An 18,206-nucleotide genomic window follows, 5' to 3' on the forward strand; every position below is an offset into this window, starting at 1 on the left:
AGGCATAGAGCCCATAGCGGACGACATACTGGTTGTTGGCTGTGGTGACTCGGACGCAGAGGCCGAGTTAGATCTTGACAGAAATCTCGGCGCTCTGATGGAGCGATGCAGAGCTGTGAAACTCCGGCTGAGTGAAAAAAAGGTGCAATTCAAACTCAAAGTGGTGCACTTTCATGGGCACATATTGTCAGCGGAAGGATTACGAATTGACCCAGAAAAGACAAAGGCAGTCCTGGCAATGCAGACACCGCAGGATGTAAAAGCAGTTCAGCGCTTCATTGGATTTGTGACGTACCTGGCCAAGTTTCTCCCACGGCTTTCAGAGGTATGCGAGCCGCTTCGCAGGCTTCTAGATAAAGACGTAGCGTGGCACTGGCTCCCTAAACACGACGAGGCAGTTCAAGAAATAAAACGCATGATTACGAACACGCCCGTTTTGAAGTATTACGACATAAACAAGCCAGTGACAATACAAAGACGCCAGCAAGAACGGTTTGGGCTGTTGTCTGCAGCAGCAAGGACAACCTGTGGCGTTCGCCTCTCGAGCGCTTACGAGAACTGAACAAAATTATGCCCAAATTGAGAAGGAATGCTTGAGTATCATGTTCGCATGTCAGAGGTTTCATCACTATCTGTACGGCAGTGAGACAATTACTGCTGAAACCGACCATAAACCCCTCGTGACAATATTTAAGAAACCACTTCTTAATGCTCCCAAACGCCTCCAAAGCATGTTATTACAGCTTCAAAGCTACAACCTGAATGTTGTGTACAAACCTGGTCCAGAGATGTACATAAGTGATACGCTGAGCAGGGCAGTGCTCGACAAGCAGGTGTCTAACGAGCCCGGACCACAACAACACGTGAGTACCATGGACAGCGCCGAGGCTGTGCTCTCATTCATAGACCAAGCCCTACATCTCAACGTGACAGACATCAGTCTCCGTCAAATTGTGACCGAGACCAAAGCTGACGACGCGTTGCAGGAGCTGGCAAAGACTGTGCTAACTGGCTGGCTCGAACTCAAAGAAAACGCGTCGCTCTTGGTGCGCGAGTATTGGCCATTCAGAGATTAAGTGAACATTCAAAATGGTGTGCTTTATAGAGGTCAGTGTGCCATTATACCGAAGTCATTGAGAGCAGCAATGCTCAATCGCATTCACGCCACTCATATTGGAGGAGAAGCCTGTTACAGACAGGCGAGGGAAACGCTGTTCTGGCCCAACATGAGAGGAGAGATAAATGATTATGTGGCTAACTGTCCTGCATGTAACGAGTACGCGCAAAACCAGCAAAAGGAAACGATGATGTCCCATGAAATCCCTGTGCGCCCCTGGCAAATAGTTAGTATGGACCTGTATGCGTATGGTGGCAGAGAATTTCTGATCATAGTGGACCACTACTCAGATTACTGGGAAATTGATCAGTTGCCAGATCTGACGGCGGACACAGTCATTACACGCTGCAAAGTGCAGTTCGTGCGTTACGGCCAGCCAGATCAAGTGATTACCGACAACGGCCCGCAATTCGCTTGTGAACAGTTTAGAAAATTTGCGGCCCAGTGGGGATTCATGCATGTCACATCCTCTCCCCAGCACCCAAAATCTAACGGAAAGGCAGAATCGGCTGTGAAGATTGTGAAATCGCTCTATAAGAGGGCAAAACTCGACGGAACAGATCCATGGCTAGCAATTCTGCACTGGCGAAACACGCCCACAGAGGGATTGGACAGCAGTCCTGCTCAACGACTGATGTCACGCAGACTTAGGTCGGGGCTTCCCATGACAAACAGTTTACTTTTCCCCAAGGTGGTTGAAGGAGTTTCGGAGAAACTGAGGTGGAAACGGCGCATGGCAAAATTCCATTACGACGCGAGAGCCAAAGACCTGCCAGAGCTTAATGTCGGTGAACACATCAGAATGAAACCACTGCCTGGAGACCGCACGGGACGGTGGCGGAAAGGCCAGTGTCTGGGAAGAGTGAATCTTGGATGGCACATTATACAAGCGCAACCCTGTGGATTTGCGAAGGGCTGAGCGCTCCGCCCAGTTTAATCACCAAGGAGCAGGGATCAGTCAGGGCTCGGTAGCCAGCGACGGTGAAACAGCAATCAGAGAGGGCGACACATCGGACAACACGGAATATGTGCCAGAGCAAGTTCAAGGACAAAAGCTGTCAGTGAGTAATATGCCTGCCCAGCGCGAAACCCTGATCATTACGCGCAGCGGCCGTCAGTCACGTCCACCAGAGACTGGACTTGTGATTTTCCCTTAGTGGTGTAGACAGACTAACGCACCAGTAATACAGTTCAGTTTTGGTAATGCACAGCATAAGTTGGTCTAGTAACCACTCATGTTCGGGTTGTTAATTAATGGAGGGGGATCTTATTGAAGTGTGGCAACGTTGTAAAGAAAGGGAGATGTTACGGTGAAATGCCATATATGGTTTGCATCCTGTTGTGACGTATTGGCCCCGGTTCGCGGGCAGTTGTTAATGGAGTATGGGTTAATAAAGACGCACATTGAATCAGCTCTTGATTGTTCATTGCATAGGACACAAACAGTTAGCTTTGCGGTGCTTAACAGTGACTAGCAGTCACAAGAAACCAGAGATGGGATGAGACGGGTCACTGGTATACTTATAGATGTGAGAAATCGTTACACAGAATATGGTTTCTCAAGCCGCTTTGCTGTTAACGGAGACAATCCTTTTTGATAGTGACATCGCCTGTCAATTTACTCATGAACACCTATGCGCATTCGCTGTACCAGCCAGAAAAAAGAAAAATAATTATTTGTGATTTTATGATACCATAGTTGTTAGATTTTACTGCTTATTTTGAGTGTTATTAGATCGTAAACCTGATCAACCGTTTGGAGATTTAATTCTTTCCCAAATTAGGTAGGATCTGAACTTGCATGCCTCTTATATCCTTAGAAAATACCTGCCTGGAGGTATAACGAAAATTTACTTGCCTAAAAGGGACTTTAGTAAAACCCAAACGAAACTCCAGATCTCAAAATGTGCTTGTGTCTCTACGCATGGATAATATATTCAGCTCTGCAGTTAGAAGTGTTGCGTTATCAGTTTTGGGTATCGGAAGTATTTTAATGAGTAATTGAACCAGCGGATCCCTCATCTAACGGACACTCTCTTAAACAGCTGAACAATTAAATATCAACCTACTACAACAGGATTTGTCAACCATGGTATAAAACTAAAGATATCATTTTAATTAGGCCATATGCCTATTATGGAGAGCAACTGCAGTATTTAAATATTCAAGCAACAAATTACCTTTTAATAATGACGTAATGGCATGACATTTTATTCATAAATTTGAATGACGTGATGTATATATATATAGGCTATATATATAAAAAAATCAAAACAGGGTTTAAGAACTCATGCCATACCATGCTTACCTGTGACCCAGTCCCATTTAACATGCTTATGTTAAGTTCATCAAAATACATTTGCAAACATTTTCTGTGCACAAGCACAACAAAGACCTTTGTCTTGCACTTACCGCCATGGTTCCACATTTATTTCATGACACTGAAAAGGTTCAATTAAGAAGGTTTAATTTAATTTCTTTCCTCACTTTAAAACAATTTGGCAGAAAAACTGCATAAAATGCTACAAAACTTCACAAACCTTCAAGTGACCTTCATTTAAGTCATTTAAAGCTAATAAAAAAAAAAATCAAAAAAGCTAATTAAAATGTGCAATTGTGCATCATGAACATTTCAACATCGAGGCCCATACAAGATGACTGCACAACTTTCACATCAGGTTCATTTATTTTACACCAGTCATGCAAAAACTTTGCCTTTGCTCAGTTGTGATAAAAACATGTTGAATCTGATGTTCAAAATTGTTTCCAGTAAAGAACACTAAATTCTGAGATGTTGCAGGCTGACAACTCTTGCAGCCTTGACTTTTTGAAAAATGCATCCCAAAACATTCCAATGGGTCTATAAGAATTTAAAGAAAATATCAAACAATGTTGAACTCCTACATGATTGAGTGGAAAAGGGTTGAATGACATCCAGCACTGTAACCCAATAATCGGTCAGACCATTTCCTCTATAAAACTTGTAGTTAAAATGGTGTAAAAGAACTTTAACAGGGCTGCCAGGCATGTTTCAATGCATTTGTTGGCTCCCTGACATTGGAAAAGGAATGTATTGAAAGTACCACAACTACTTAGGAAATGTTTAATTGCATTTTATTGTCATATCAATGGAAAAATATAACCTCATACAAATGTTTGATTCTCTCCATTGTCATTTTTTTTAATTTTTAAACTGGGTGACTTCAATTTAGTGCCGCAAGAAAGAAAAAAAACAAGCAAAGCACATCAATTCAAATCAAGGAGGAGGTGACACATTTATTTGGAAAATTCTAATGTTAATGCATGTTCATTAAGCTCAAGTCCATTGGTAATTGCATGGATTTGGCACTTGTTTTTCTGCAAAACAAATAGGGAGGAATAGAGAGGCTGTTTAAGTGTTAGACATTGCATCTAATTCCTGATCCCCTTGAACAATTGACTGCTCCGCTTTTCACCTCTCGAGTGGCTATATTCTTCCCTTTGCAGGGCAGGCAAAAGCGCTGTATATCTGTATTACCCATATTAACATACTAATAAGAACTATTTATATATATAAAAAAAAAAAAAAAAACCTGCAATGATTTAATTGCAGAAAAAGCAGGATAAATGGCCTTCGCCAGTTCACCCAAGTGCTGCCAGGCGCTGCCGACTCCTCCGCTCTCCCATGTTTACATTAAGTGCATCTCACTGAATTTACAACAAGATATTTATCACGTTTATTTATTATCAGTTGAAATATTAAGAAGGGGATGTAGAAACCGCAAACCCCTCCGATCACTCACACTCCAGTCACGCCACTATCAAATCCAGCAGTGTCATTTCTTTCCCCATGTTATATCTTCTCAAGTGCATTGTGGGAACAATCCAGTCGTAACGCCAAATAAGTGCCCAAAAATGTGCTCTGCAGAAGTACAATGTGCAAAACTGTCCTTTCTTTTGCTAAATAGAGACATGCCAGCAGTTTTAACATGTTTTTACCATGATGCACAAGCATGAACAGAATGTAGTCCCCTATATAATCATTTATTTGTGGGGTCAAAGACAGTCCTCACATGGAGAAGTGGGTTTTGGGCGTGGTGTGTTTTTCTGCTGGAACTGAACTCTGAAGGTGGACTCTATCTCTCACTCTTTCGCACTCGCTCACATTCTCAGACACTCATCTCAGCGCACACGTCACTTCTGCTTTGCCTGCTATGCGTAAAAGACAGAAGAATCTCAGTGGGTTTGATTTCCATTATGCCAGTTACACAATTTCCACAGCCAGTTATCTGGAAAAAACAAAAACATTAAGTATTTAATACTATAGTCAAGTATGCATTATATATCCTATGCAAAAAATTTAAATTTGCATGCATGAAAAATCCAGAAAATTGACTACAACTGCCAAAATGTGTGGTACACAATAACACTACTCAAGTACATCATCACACAATGCATTTAAGGCGATCAAATTCATTCAAATATTAGTCGAATTTAAGAAAAACGCACATACAAATATTTAAACCATTCTTAAATTCATCAGTGCTTGATACTCAATCGCATTCTTGCGCTAAAAAAGGCTACATGTAGCGCAACAAATACAATTTAACAGAACAAAGTGTCACGACACTTTTTTTCTTTTTTACACTTGACACTGCACTTATTTCAGGTGAGCTCATGTAAACAAGATAATTCTTGCATACACACCAGTTTCAAATAAGTGACGAGGTGAATTAACACTTAAATTTTGGTCTGTTCCTCACACAACACTATCATATGGCTTTAGAAGAATTGAAATTCAAGGCACGAGTGGTGTTATGGATGACTTTAATGGCGCTTTTATGTGTGCTTTCAGAGCTTGGACAGCCACAAACACGATCCTCTCATCCCTCAATCTTATGTTTCACGGATGGAAAAAAAAAGCAACAGATTTTGAATGACAAGGGTGAGTAAGTGAATGGTCCATTTTTATTCAAGATTATCAGTATCATTAAATCAGGTGAAAATTATTGCCCAGATGAGTTTCTCTTGACCCAAAAAAATTTGAGAACCAATGCTGTACAAGATGCTGAGTCAACTACAAAACGCAGCAAAATGGTCAAAGCCTTCAGTCTAGCACATGTTTAGATACACACATTAGAAAACGGTCAATGGACGCAAAAGCGTTTGGTGTGAACAGCCTAGTGTTGTCAAAAATACCGGTACCCAAGTCGGTACTCAAAGTAAAAATGATTTACGATACCAGAATTTCTGAAGGTACCGAGTCTACCCGGTACCCATGCAGAGGTGGGAACCTTCGAACGCTCACAACAAGCAAAAGATTGTGGCAAGCAAATTAGCAGCTACTGCGGAGTCTCAACTGAATCATGTCAAAATGAAAAGTGGAAAAAGCCAGGTAATTTGAGGCTGATGAAAAGGGAAACATCATAGATCAGCAAAAACCTATTTGTAAACGCTGCTTTTGCAATTTTCTGACGAGAGGAAACGCATCAAACTTAAAGCACATGAAAGACAGACACCCGAATATATTCAAGCAAATAAAGCAGGTGAGTTTAAACTTTCACAGTTTATATTATGTAGATCCCAAAGTATTAGGGAATTGTAAAAAAAAAAGTACATTCAGAAGCATGTACCGTTGTGGAATAAGCAGAGGCAGAGCTCTTTAAAGGAAACATCCTGGCATTAAATCTTAAATGCAGTCAAATGTAATGCGTTATTGCTTTATTAAAGTTCAAATAATACAGAAGCAGATCATGTTAATAACTATAAACTCAGAAACTGGCATTTCTCTGTGTGGTCGGTGCCTCTTCTATAAGTTGGGCGAATGTCCCGATCTAAGGGGGAGAGATTGAAACTGCTCCCGGCTGAGAGAGACTCTGCCTCGGAGAACTCATCCCTCGTGCACGCACACTTAATGCAGCTAGATTAGAACGTGATTGCTCGCGACTTTAATCATAATATGATTTATCTAAATATATGTCCATATGCATTTATTATCATGAAGAAAAATGGCAAAATGCAGCTTTATTAATAAGAGCACTTTGCACATTAGTTTGGAAATAGTTTTTTATTCATTCTATTGTATGCTTGTTTATTTAGGTTTTGTTTTTTAGTACTTGATAAAAAAAAAAATTAAAGTTGCAAAAGTTGAAGCAAATGTTATACAAGTGTTCAAAAATACTTTTAAGCATACATTGTTCAGTTTTGTTATAATTAAAAAATAATATATTTAAATTAAAGTGTTGCTCAATGGCATATTTTTGTTCTTAGTTCTGCTGCTAATGTTTTGTAGACTTTGTTATTAAAAGAGTTGTTCAGAAACCGATTTTTGTGTTTTGATTTGGTACCGAAAATGGGTACTGTGAAATTTCACTGGTATTGGAAATTTTGGTACCGTGACAACACTAGAACAGCCCCTTAGGTGGGAGGTATTTGGCTGTTGTGTCATGTGCTTTTATCAGAGTTCTTCAGATTAACCAATGGTTTTTAAAATGCTTTATCCTGATCAATCTTGATTGTGCCTGGACATTGCAATGGAAAGATGAAGTGTGGAATTTTCACTATTCATCTTTCCATTGCAAAGTCTCATTTAAAATAAGAATTATTGGTTTGCGGTCCAGTGTGTCCAGAATTTTCGGTTTCACCCAAAAAAATTTATTTTGGTGCATCTCTCCATCTAAATAGCTACATTTCTATTCCATGAAAGTCATACGATTTCGAGACTGCATAAGGGTGAATAAATTAGATAAATTTGTTGAACTATTCTTTGAACTCAGCCTTCCATTTTTAGTGCGACAAATGAAGTGGAAGTCAGCTGTGATGATCTCATGCATTTAACTGCCAAAAGTTTACACATTTGATTAGAATATTTATAACATCAAAATTGTATTAAAAAAAAGATTGATTAAAAATGCGAGATGACTAGACGCCACTGAATTAAACACACGTAACATAGCACACTATTAAAATTAAAGGTTGGACGATCAACTGGATTTAACTATTTATCGGGACTGAGAGTTGCATTTAACTATAGTTTTTGTAATTTTTTACAGTTGAAACCCCTTGGTTCAATGGCATTCTTTTTGTTCTAGTCAGGTTATAAACATGGGTGCTCTGAAGAGGTTTTGCTGCTAATAGTTATCACAATACCAAAATGTCAGTTGTCTGTACAGATACAAGTGAAAATTCACAGTTCTTGATACCAATTTCAATACCACTGCAAAAATATACTAATGTTCTATTGAACATACTTCAGCTCATTTAAAGTTAAAATTCAAACAAATAATACATTAAGAAATGTTACTGCTGAACAAAACCTGTAATATTTTAATTCATATTTTAATTCATTTCAGATGGCAAAGGCTTTGAAGGTTTTTAAACCTTTGGTACTTTCAAAGCCTTTGCCATCTGAAATGAATTAAAATATTACAGGTCGAATGTGTTTTGTTCAGCAGTAACATTTCTTAATTTATTATTTACATTTGAATTTTAACTTTAAAGAAATGTATTAAAAGAATAGCCATGGAAAGTGATGCTTAGTAATGTTCAGCACTATTTTACATTTAAAAGGAAAGTATTAATTAATATTATAGATTTGAAAAACTATCGGCAGATACCTTGGTTATTGGTATCTGCAAAACCCACTATTGGTCTACCTCTAATTTACATGTTACAATATTCACACACTTTCACATTCATTTATTTTATACTTTTTTTTTATTGGAACAATGAACACAAAGTTATCATGGATGCTACAGTATCAGACAGTGTCACAAAATAATCCCAACATCTTGAAATACAATATCACACTTTCCTCAATGGTTTACATACATAAGTTTTGGGAAAAATGGATTGTTACATTTGTCAAATTTGAGCCTTAATATAAATTAAGCCTCTCCATACTGTATATTTCATTTACGATCCCCAACCATTGATCCTTAGTTGGAGGGTCCACCTGCAACCATTTACGGGTTATTGCTTTCCTACTGCTTGCTAACAATATTTTTAATATATATTTATCCTTGTCTAAAACATTTCCTGGTATTTTACCTAAATATATAGTAGTGAACAAAAAAAAAAAAAACTCAAGTCTACTCCCATAATTTCCCCAATCTCTGCCACTACTTCTTGCCAAAATAATTTTATTTTTGGGCATGCCCAGAAAATGATAATGATTAGCCATCGGATTTCACATTGCCTCCAGCAAAAGCCACGGCTCTGTGAGCCTGTATGAAGTACTGTTAATTTGGGAGTTATAAAAAATCTTACTAAATTCTTCCATCCAAATTCCCTCCAGGATCTTGAGTGTGTGTTATTTGCCTGTATCACACATATCAGTCCAGTCTTCATCCGTTATTTGTGAGTCAGACTCTTTCTCCCATTTTTGTTTAATGTATATTGATGAATGGTTCTTGGATGCTTGTATACTTCCATACAATCTAGAAACCAGCTGCATTTGAGAGTATTGCAATTAAATTATGATCTTCCGTCAATGTACTTAAAATTTTTTTGTTAAAATAATCTGACCTGCAAATATCTATAAAAATCCTGCTTTTCTAGTCCAAATGTATTTGAAAGTGCCTGATAACTCTGTAACTTCCCATTAGAGATGACTGAACAATAAGATGTGATACCGCTCCAAACCCATTGTTTAAATCTCTCGTCTACCCTAGCCGGCTCAAAACCTGGGTCAAATGCTATCCATCTTAAAACTCCAGTTTGATCCTCTAATTGCAATTTCTTCAATACTCTGAACCATACCCTCAATGAAAATACAGTCCAAGTACTCAATCTGTTATAGCTCCTTTCAGCAAGATTTTTATTTCCAAGTATCGACTGTATAGGTGTATCTATCTGTGAAACTTCTAGGGTTTTCCATCTTGATTCATAGCTTGGTATACATCAATTTACTAGGGGTTTCAATTGAGCAGCATAATAATAGTCCTGAAGACATGAGCTCTCCCTCCATTTTCTTTTGTCAACTGCAAAGTTTTAAACTTTATTCTAGGTTTTCTACCATTCCAGACAAACCTTGAAATCATACCATCCCATTCATTAAATTGTTTTTGCAATACTTCCAGAGGCAGTGATTGAAAAAGATAAAAGTATCCGTGGTAGCATGTTCATTTTAATTATTTCTATTCGATTACTCATATCTAATGGGAGCAGGGTCCATTTAGAAATATCAGATTTTACCTCCTCATTAATAGGACCATAATTACTTTCAAAGAGTTTCGATATATCTTGTTAGAGTTATCCCCAAATATTTTATTGACCGAGATTTCCAATTGAAATCATATCGTCTTATATGCAGATTGGGTCTAAAATTATAAATAAGGGTTTGAGTTTTTTTTATATTTATTTTATACCCAGAATATAAATTATATGTTTTTAAAAGGGTCATCAATTTAGGAATACTCAACTTTATATTAGTCAGAAACAATAGGACATCATCTGCATACATAGAGATCTTATGTTCATCTCCTCTAATCAAGATCCCCTTTATCTCTGAATCCTCCCTTATTGCTTGGGCCAAAGGCTCAATGAACAGGACAAACAGAGCCGGATTTAAGGGGCAGCCCTGACGTGTTCCTCTTTCCAAATGGATTGTTTCAGACAGGTGACCACTAATTTTTATCCTAGCTACTGGTGAGGTGTATAATGCTTTAATGCAGTGAATAAAATTATCATTAAACCCGAATCTTGCCAATACTTGATACAAGTAATCCCATCCAACAGAGTCGAATGCTTTCTCAGCATCTAGACTCATCAACATTGCGCTTATATTTTCTGTTACAACAGGACTCATTACTTGCAATGCTCTCCTTATATTATCCTGGGTTTGCCGGTTTTGTATAAAGCCAGTTTGATCAAGATCCACTAACTCAGGGATGATAACCTCTAATCTCTTAGATAAGATTTAAGCAAATAATTTATAGTCCACATTTAGGACTGATATCGGTCTATACGAACTGCATTCCTTCTTATCTTTCCCTTCCTTTGGAATAACTGAAATTACAGCTTCTTTCCATGACCGAGGGGTTTCACCTATTCTTAATATATGATTAAAGCAGTTAAGCAATATAGGCGTTACTTGGGATCTAAATATTTTGTACCATTCAGACGGATAACCATCTGTGCCTGGTGCCTTGTTTGCTTTCAACTTTGATATGGCACAATTTAATTCTTCTATTGTTATTTCAGCCCACAGTATTTTATTCTGTTGTTCCCCTATTGATGGAAGATCTAAAGAATCCAAAAATCATTTTATAGTTGGAGTATCGGCCCTATTTGGTTGAGTATATAGATCCTTGTAGTATAATTCAAAAGACTTTTGAATATCTTTTAATCGGTTACATACCTTTTCTGTTTTAGTGTTTCTAATTTTATAAATTGTATTTTTTTGCCTGTTGTTTCTTTATCCTCCAGGATAGAAGTTTCATTGCTTTAGGGCCCGTTTCATAATACCTTTGTTTAACAAATTTGATCTGTCCCTCCATTTCCTCATCATAAATCCCATTTAGGTCTTGTTAACTTTTCTTAACCGAATCAGTATCTGTGGATCTTTCCGTTTGCTGTGTTGGATCTCCAAGTTTTGCATTTCCTCCTGTAAATCTAATAATCTTTTTTGTTTCTCTTTTTTACAAAAAGCAGTTAGAGCAATAATTACAGCCTTTGCGGCATCCCACAGGGTACTTCGAGATACTTCCCCATTATCATTGCATTGGAGATACATTTCAAATTCATACTCCATCTGCTTCTGTATCGCTGTATCATTCAAGATACTCGTATTAAGTCTCCAAAGTGTATCTTTCTGTTGATTATCTAAATGTAGAGTAAGGTATACCCCTGAGTGATCTGATACATCCCTAGTACCAATATTACAATTTCAAATTTTATGTCTGAGTTATACATAAACAGATAATCAATTCTGGAGTACATAGAATGGCTTGCAGAATAAAATGTAAATAGTTTCTCCCTTGGGTGTAATTCTCTCCATATATCCATCAGACCCAATTCTTTAATCATTCTTTGAACCATTTTAGTATTTGAGTTTTTCTTTTTGGAAGGATTAGTTGTATCCAGTCCAGGCTGAAGTTGCACATTTAAATCCCCACCAATATAAGGGTTCGATAGGATTCTGTAGCTATTAAATCAAATATTTTCTTAAAAAGGGATTTAGTGTCTCCTGGTGGAGCATATAGATTAAGTAATGTTACTTCTTTATTATCTAATTTGCCTTTAACTACAATATATCTTCCCTCTTTATCTATAATTTCAGACTTAAATTCAAAATTCACTGCATTAGAAATCAAGATAGCCACTCCCCTCCTTCATCCTGATTTATGGGATGAGTAATAAGTATTTTGAAAACCCAGTTTCTTCGGTTTCTCATGTTCTGGTGGAGATAAATGGGTCTCTTGCCAATAAATTACCTGTATTCCTTCTCGTTTCATTTTTGCAATAATTCTACTCCTTTTAATCGGATTATGTAGCCCATTAAGTGTAATTATTTTATATTCCTGACCATGCATTTACTGGTTTCAATTTGCATAACTTTGTATAACATTTCCCATGACAACCTAATAAACAGAGCAAACAATGTACGAACAATCATAACAAAGAGAACAGTAAAATAAAATGAAAAATAAAAATACTTCCAAGTCCGAGGTTTAAAGTAAATCCTCAATTTGAGAGGAAATCCTTGTGTCCGTCAAGGGCCTCTCATCAGTGCAAAAGAAACTCTTAGGAAATTCGAAAAAAAAAAAAGAAAAAAAAGGGGGGGGAAATAATAATAATATTTAACCTATAGTAAACTAGAAAGGAGATACATTAACGGAATATTAACCCTTTTATTTAAGTCTCGTAAAAGTTTCTCGGGATTAGGTGGTCTAAAAGAGCTTTAGGAACTACCTTAATATAGGCTACTGCACAATATCGCTCATCTGGATGTGCTGTCTTAGAGGTTTATGGCTCCTGCTGCAGCCATCCTAGTCAAACAATCAATTCCCGTTGATTTTAATGCGAATATCATGCATCAATATTATCATCAGTTAATCCCAGAGTGACACGGTGAAAACTTCGTAACTTCTTCCGTATCAGTTCTTGATCTACGACGGCTTGGCGGCGTCGATTTGCACCTGCTCTTTCCCACATTGCAAGTCTCCGCTGTTTTGGTTCAGGCTCCTTGAAGTTATCAAAAGAGAATCCTTTCTTCAAGTCTTTAACTGCCTCTGCTGCATTCTCGTAGATTTGGGTACCATTTTCAAAGAACACACTCAGCTTGGCTGGGTATGGCGTTTGGAATCGAATCCCCTTGGATTTGAGCTCCTTTAAAATCCCCACATATTCCTTCCTCTTTTTCAATATATCTGGCGGGTAGTCTGAGTCGAAATAGATCCTCTTTCCTTTGAATCGAACTTCTTTGTGCAGTACTTGTTCTTTCACTCTAAAATCTTGGAAGCACAGAACCAGCGATCTTGGTGGTGCGTCACGAGGAGGCTTTGGTGCGAGTGCTCTGTGGCAGCGCTGTATTCCAATCTCCGTTTCCATGGACAGCAGGCCAAGCTCTGACTTTATAAGCCCCGTCACAAACTCTAGTAGGTTGCTTCCCTCGGATCCCTCCGGGACTCCGTAAATACAGAGGTTGTTCCGTTCTATGTCAGTTAACTTTGTTTGCAGAGCATCTTAATTCTCCAACACTTCAAGGAGTGCGTCACTTGTCGCTACATTCCATTCTTCCATGTCGGCGACACGTTGTTCGGCTTCCCTCACTCTGCTGTTCGTGGTTTGCAGTTCGCCTGAAAAGTCTTTAAATTTCTGATTAATTTCTTCTCTAAACTCGTTCAGCTCATTCCGCATATCATCCCGAAGTGAGAGTCAAAATGCACCCATATAATTTTTGAAGTCCATTCTAAACGCTCTTATTTCGTCTCGAATGGACTGTATACCAGAGCTAGCTACTGCTTCGCTTGCTTTCCCGGCCTCGCCATTATTTCCATTACCGTCTTCGCCGCAGTCCATATATTCGGTTGTTTCTCCTTTTTCCCGTTTGGAGCCTGCTTTATTTTTAACCCTTTTTTGCTTCTCCCCTTCCATGTTAAACTTCAGCTTGTTTTTAACTTCCAAGTGTATTTTCCAGGGGATTACAATCGACCGGTCTGGAGACTTTATTTCAAGCAGCCATCTGCTTCAGCGCTACACCAGAAGTCCCACATTCATTTTTAAATAAATACTTCCCAGTACACTAGTAATCCATTCTGCGTAGAGCTTTGGTGAAGATAAAGACCTAAAATTTAGACAGATCTGACACTCACCAAGCTTGGCTCTTTAGCTTGCGTAGCTCCTTTGTGGCCCATGTTGCTAAAGTCTTGGTCTTGCTTGTCTTGGACCTCCGGCCTTCAGTCAGAAGATCATTGATCTGAGGTCGAACCTCCACTAGCTTCATCACATCTTTGCCAAAAGTAGTACACAGGTCACTTTAGGAGGGAACACAACCATCAGAACAGTCAGCTCCATTAAACATTGGGCAAGGAATATAACATGCAACACCAGCAACAAATGTCTATATTAACAAGAGAAATACAGCTTCAGTAACAACTGTAAATTGAGATATGTTGTGTGAGTAATAGAACAGGTGTAAACCAATAAATCAAAATAGAAAATTAACTAGGGAAAGTGCTGAAGCAATTACCCTATGAGGCCTACAGCGTTGGCAACAACTCCATCTGAATGGTCTTCATCTTCAGCAATGTGGTGAATAAATGACAGGATGAACTCAACACGAGGCTGAACCAGCATTACATCAGCTGCACAGAGCACAAACAGGAACACACTCACTGGTTTAAACATTCTGTTGAATGTCATTTCAGTTATGAGACAGGTGTCTTTGTAAACTTACGGTGTACATTCTCCTGGTCTCCTTTCAAACCCTGGATGATCCCAGTGTAAGCTTCCAGGCAGCCTTCTCTCAGCTCATTCAAATAGTCCACCATATCATAATCCGTCTGAAATAAAAACAGCAGCCTCTAGTTTAATACACAGATAACCTTTTTAAGGGTACCCATGCCCTGAAGCCTTACATTTGTTAGTTACTCTATAGTTTTAATGTAAGAATACAATTAATCTTGACAATCTATATATCATTAAAAGGTTTTGATGTAAGACCAATATTTCACGGTAGAAATGTTACTTCGAGAGTCACTTAAATTTATGTCTATGTAAAAATATCAAAGTGAGCGTTATAAAAATCAAACCACAATAAACATGCACGTACCTACTGAATGATGCAAAACTTCCTCTGTTTTGTCCCAAGCAGGCTTCAGTTAATAGTCAATAGAACATTTAGTTCAAAAGTTTGCACATTGAGAAATATCGATGGATTCTTATATTTACTTCATGAAGAACTACTTGTCCATTTTCCACAAAATTATGGGTTGTGATGCGCTGACACGCTGTAATAAACTCATATGGTGATTTCCAATCCTCCAGGAAGCTAGAGGCACACAAGTTCCTTTTTCTCTCCAAATATGGGCAAGCAAAGACGACTTGCCATGACATCATGCCTACCTCAGTGCCAACATTGAACTTCCTCATATGTATAAAGCATAAAACTAATGAGTTAAGGGTTGAGACTTGTAAATATATAGACTAATACAAAAATATATGGTTTGTCTATTTCCATGCAGTCTCTGATATATTGTATTTGTTTATTGACAGTTCTGTAGCGATCAGTGCAGAAGAGCTGCACATCTGTCATCAGCTGCAGGCTGGATATTAGTGCCTGCCCGATATATCAGTCGTCCGATATTAGCCTTTCACCGATATATCGGCGTATATATTTACCGATAAGCACAGATGTGAAAACTTTTTCAGAACATATAATGCAGAAAAAAAGGGCTTTAGAATTGGTGTCATAATGTAGTTTGTCCAGCAGAGTGCACTCCACTGTTTACGGAGCTGACTCTGAACTGACGGTGGCTCTGCAGACAGGGCTGAGTTAAGCGGTGTCTTCTCAGTAAGCTTTGAATGGTCTAGCTCCACAGTACTTAAGTGACCTTGGGTCACGCTACATTAAATCACGTTCATTACGATCTCAAAATTCTCTCCACTGCTACGTGTCGCTGTGTGATGACTAAATGCAGCCAGTGACAGCCAAACATCACTTCAGTCTATTATGATGGACTTCAGAGAATGAACTGATGCCAACTCCAACCATAAGACATGGGATACTTCATATGCCATTGTCTAAACCTTGGATTTAGGATGGACGCCGCCGAACCTCACTGAAATTACTGGCCAGGTTGAACTGCGATGCACCTCACTGAGATCAGTGCCTGCATCACCTTGGTCTAATGATGGACTACACTCTTGAAAAGGAATACATAGACTATCAATTGTCAACAAAAGCCTTCATCAGCCAATTAACAAGGACAATTGCATCTGTGAACTTCAGCAGTTAATCCAGGATGGACTTCAAAGACATTGGTCATTAATCTTAGTTCATTCAAAATCTTTGTATAAACACTGGCCCTTAACACTTAGTTTAATAATTTTAAACTATGACTTGCACTATACATAAGTAATATTGGCATTATATTCATGATGTTAGTCAGAGGGGAACAGGCCCCCACAGTGAGTCTGGTTTCTCCCAAGGTTATTTTTCTCCATTAATCAACATCTTATGGTGTTTTGTGTTCCTTGCCAGTCACCTTCAGCTTGCTCACTGGGGTTATTAAAAACAATTATGAATTACTTATTTTTAAACAATTCACAATCGTATTTTATCTTATTACAAAATGATGACTCATCGACATAAGACATTAGTTTTATCTTCTGTTAATGCCTGATCTTCTGTAAAGCTTCTTTGAAACAACGAGTGTTGTGAAAGGCACTATACAAATAAAATGGACTTGACTAAGTTGCTAACTAGTTTGTGAAATTGGAAAGTTAATAAAAATGATCCCACAATTTTTCCCTTTTCAATATAATATAAAGTTAACCCTGTCCCTGACAACTGTGAAACATGTTTATCAAATCTATTTATGTTAGCCAGCTATACATTTTGTCAGTGAAGTAATGTAGCAGATTGAAAGGTAAACGGAGCATCTTTTTGCAGATCAGTAAACAATGGAGCAATGATGGATTGTGTCTGCAGTGTGTTTATTTCATGCTACATTGTTGCCAAGCTGGTGAGATGCAGTGCTGGTCCAGCTTTTACTCTGTGACCACAATCTTATAGCTAACCACATAGCTTCTTATATTGCTTTTGAGCTGAGTGTAAGATAATGTGTAAACATGCATTCACCAAACGGTTTTGTTAAGGATTCACAGATTGGTACCCCCATCAACTGAACAATTCCAGTCGTTGCATTTATAAAAATTGTATATTTAAAATGTCTGGTTTTCCACCACTAAAATTTTCCCCCGAACTGGTATAACAGAATACGTTGCAACACCGCTGCTGCAGTTTATCTCTTGTCTCAGCAGGTGTAAATGCTTCTCGTTTTACATACTGCCCCAAATTGACTGGCAGTATTAAAATAGTCAGCATTTGACTGATACCAAACATACAGTACTGATTTTTGCAGTGTGACACCCTGCTCAATCCGCTACAAATGTGTGTGCTCCACTCAACCACTCACGGCCCAAGTATACGCTCTGCTCGATACCGCTTGCGCAAACCGGTAAAAAAAAGTTTTGTTCATCCCGTTCCGACATTACATTTCTGTAGTAGGCTATACTTGTTTCCAGGCAAGCACACATGCCCGAGCAACTGCCCCTTTGCCCACATGGACTGAGGTGCCCCTTTCAGTGAAATATAGGCTATATGCCAACATTTATTCAATTATGAAATGCTTGGTAAAGTACACATCTGAAATTGTGATTGTAGTGTTAAATAAATCGGGTCTGCCAGATTTTCCTTATTTGTAATCAGTCTAACATTTCTTTGTTAGCACATATGCCATTGAACACCTTCGAATAATGCCTTAGATTTTTTATTTCAGTTCTAATTACCTTTATTTACCTAATTATTATTCATTATTTATAGGGCTGTCTATTTAACGCATTAACGTGCGATTAATTTGACAAAAATTAATGCGTTAAATCA

General features: G+C 38.2%; 1 protein-coding gene across 2 annotated transcripts in view; it reads right to left on the reverse strand.

Moving 5' to 3' along the window:
* Window positions 1-4,215: 4,215 nt before the first annotated feature.
* Window positions 4,216-18,206, reverse strand: part of LOC127619650 (importin subunit beta-1) — a 67,088-nt gene continuing 53,097 nt past the window's right edge. For both annotated transcript variants that reach the window (XM_052092608.1, XM_052092607.1), the window contains exons 19-22: window positions 14,997-15,102; window positions 14,790-14,904; window positions 14,413-14,574; window positions 4,216-5,385 (exon numbers count right to left, since the gene is read on the reverse strand). In XM_052092608.1, coding sequence (XP_051948568.1) covers window position 5,385; window positions 14,413-14,574; window positions 14,790-14,904; window positions 14,997-15,102 — 384 coding nt within the window. In that variant the 3' untranslated portion in view covers window positions 4,216-5,384. The remainder of the gene's footprint in view (window positions 5,386-14,412; window positions 14,575-14,789; window positions 14,905-14,996; window positions 15,103-18,206) is intronic.

Source organism: Xyrauchen texanus, chromosome 26, assembly GCF_025860055.1.
Source record: "Xyrauchen texanus isolate HMW12.3.18 chromosome 26, RBS_HiC_50CHRs, whole genome shotgun sequence".
In the NCBI taxonomy this organism is placed as follows: domain Eukaryota; kingdom Metazoa; phylum Chordata; class Actinopteri; order Cypriniformes; family Catostomidae; genus Xyrauchen; species Xyrauchen texanus.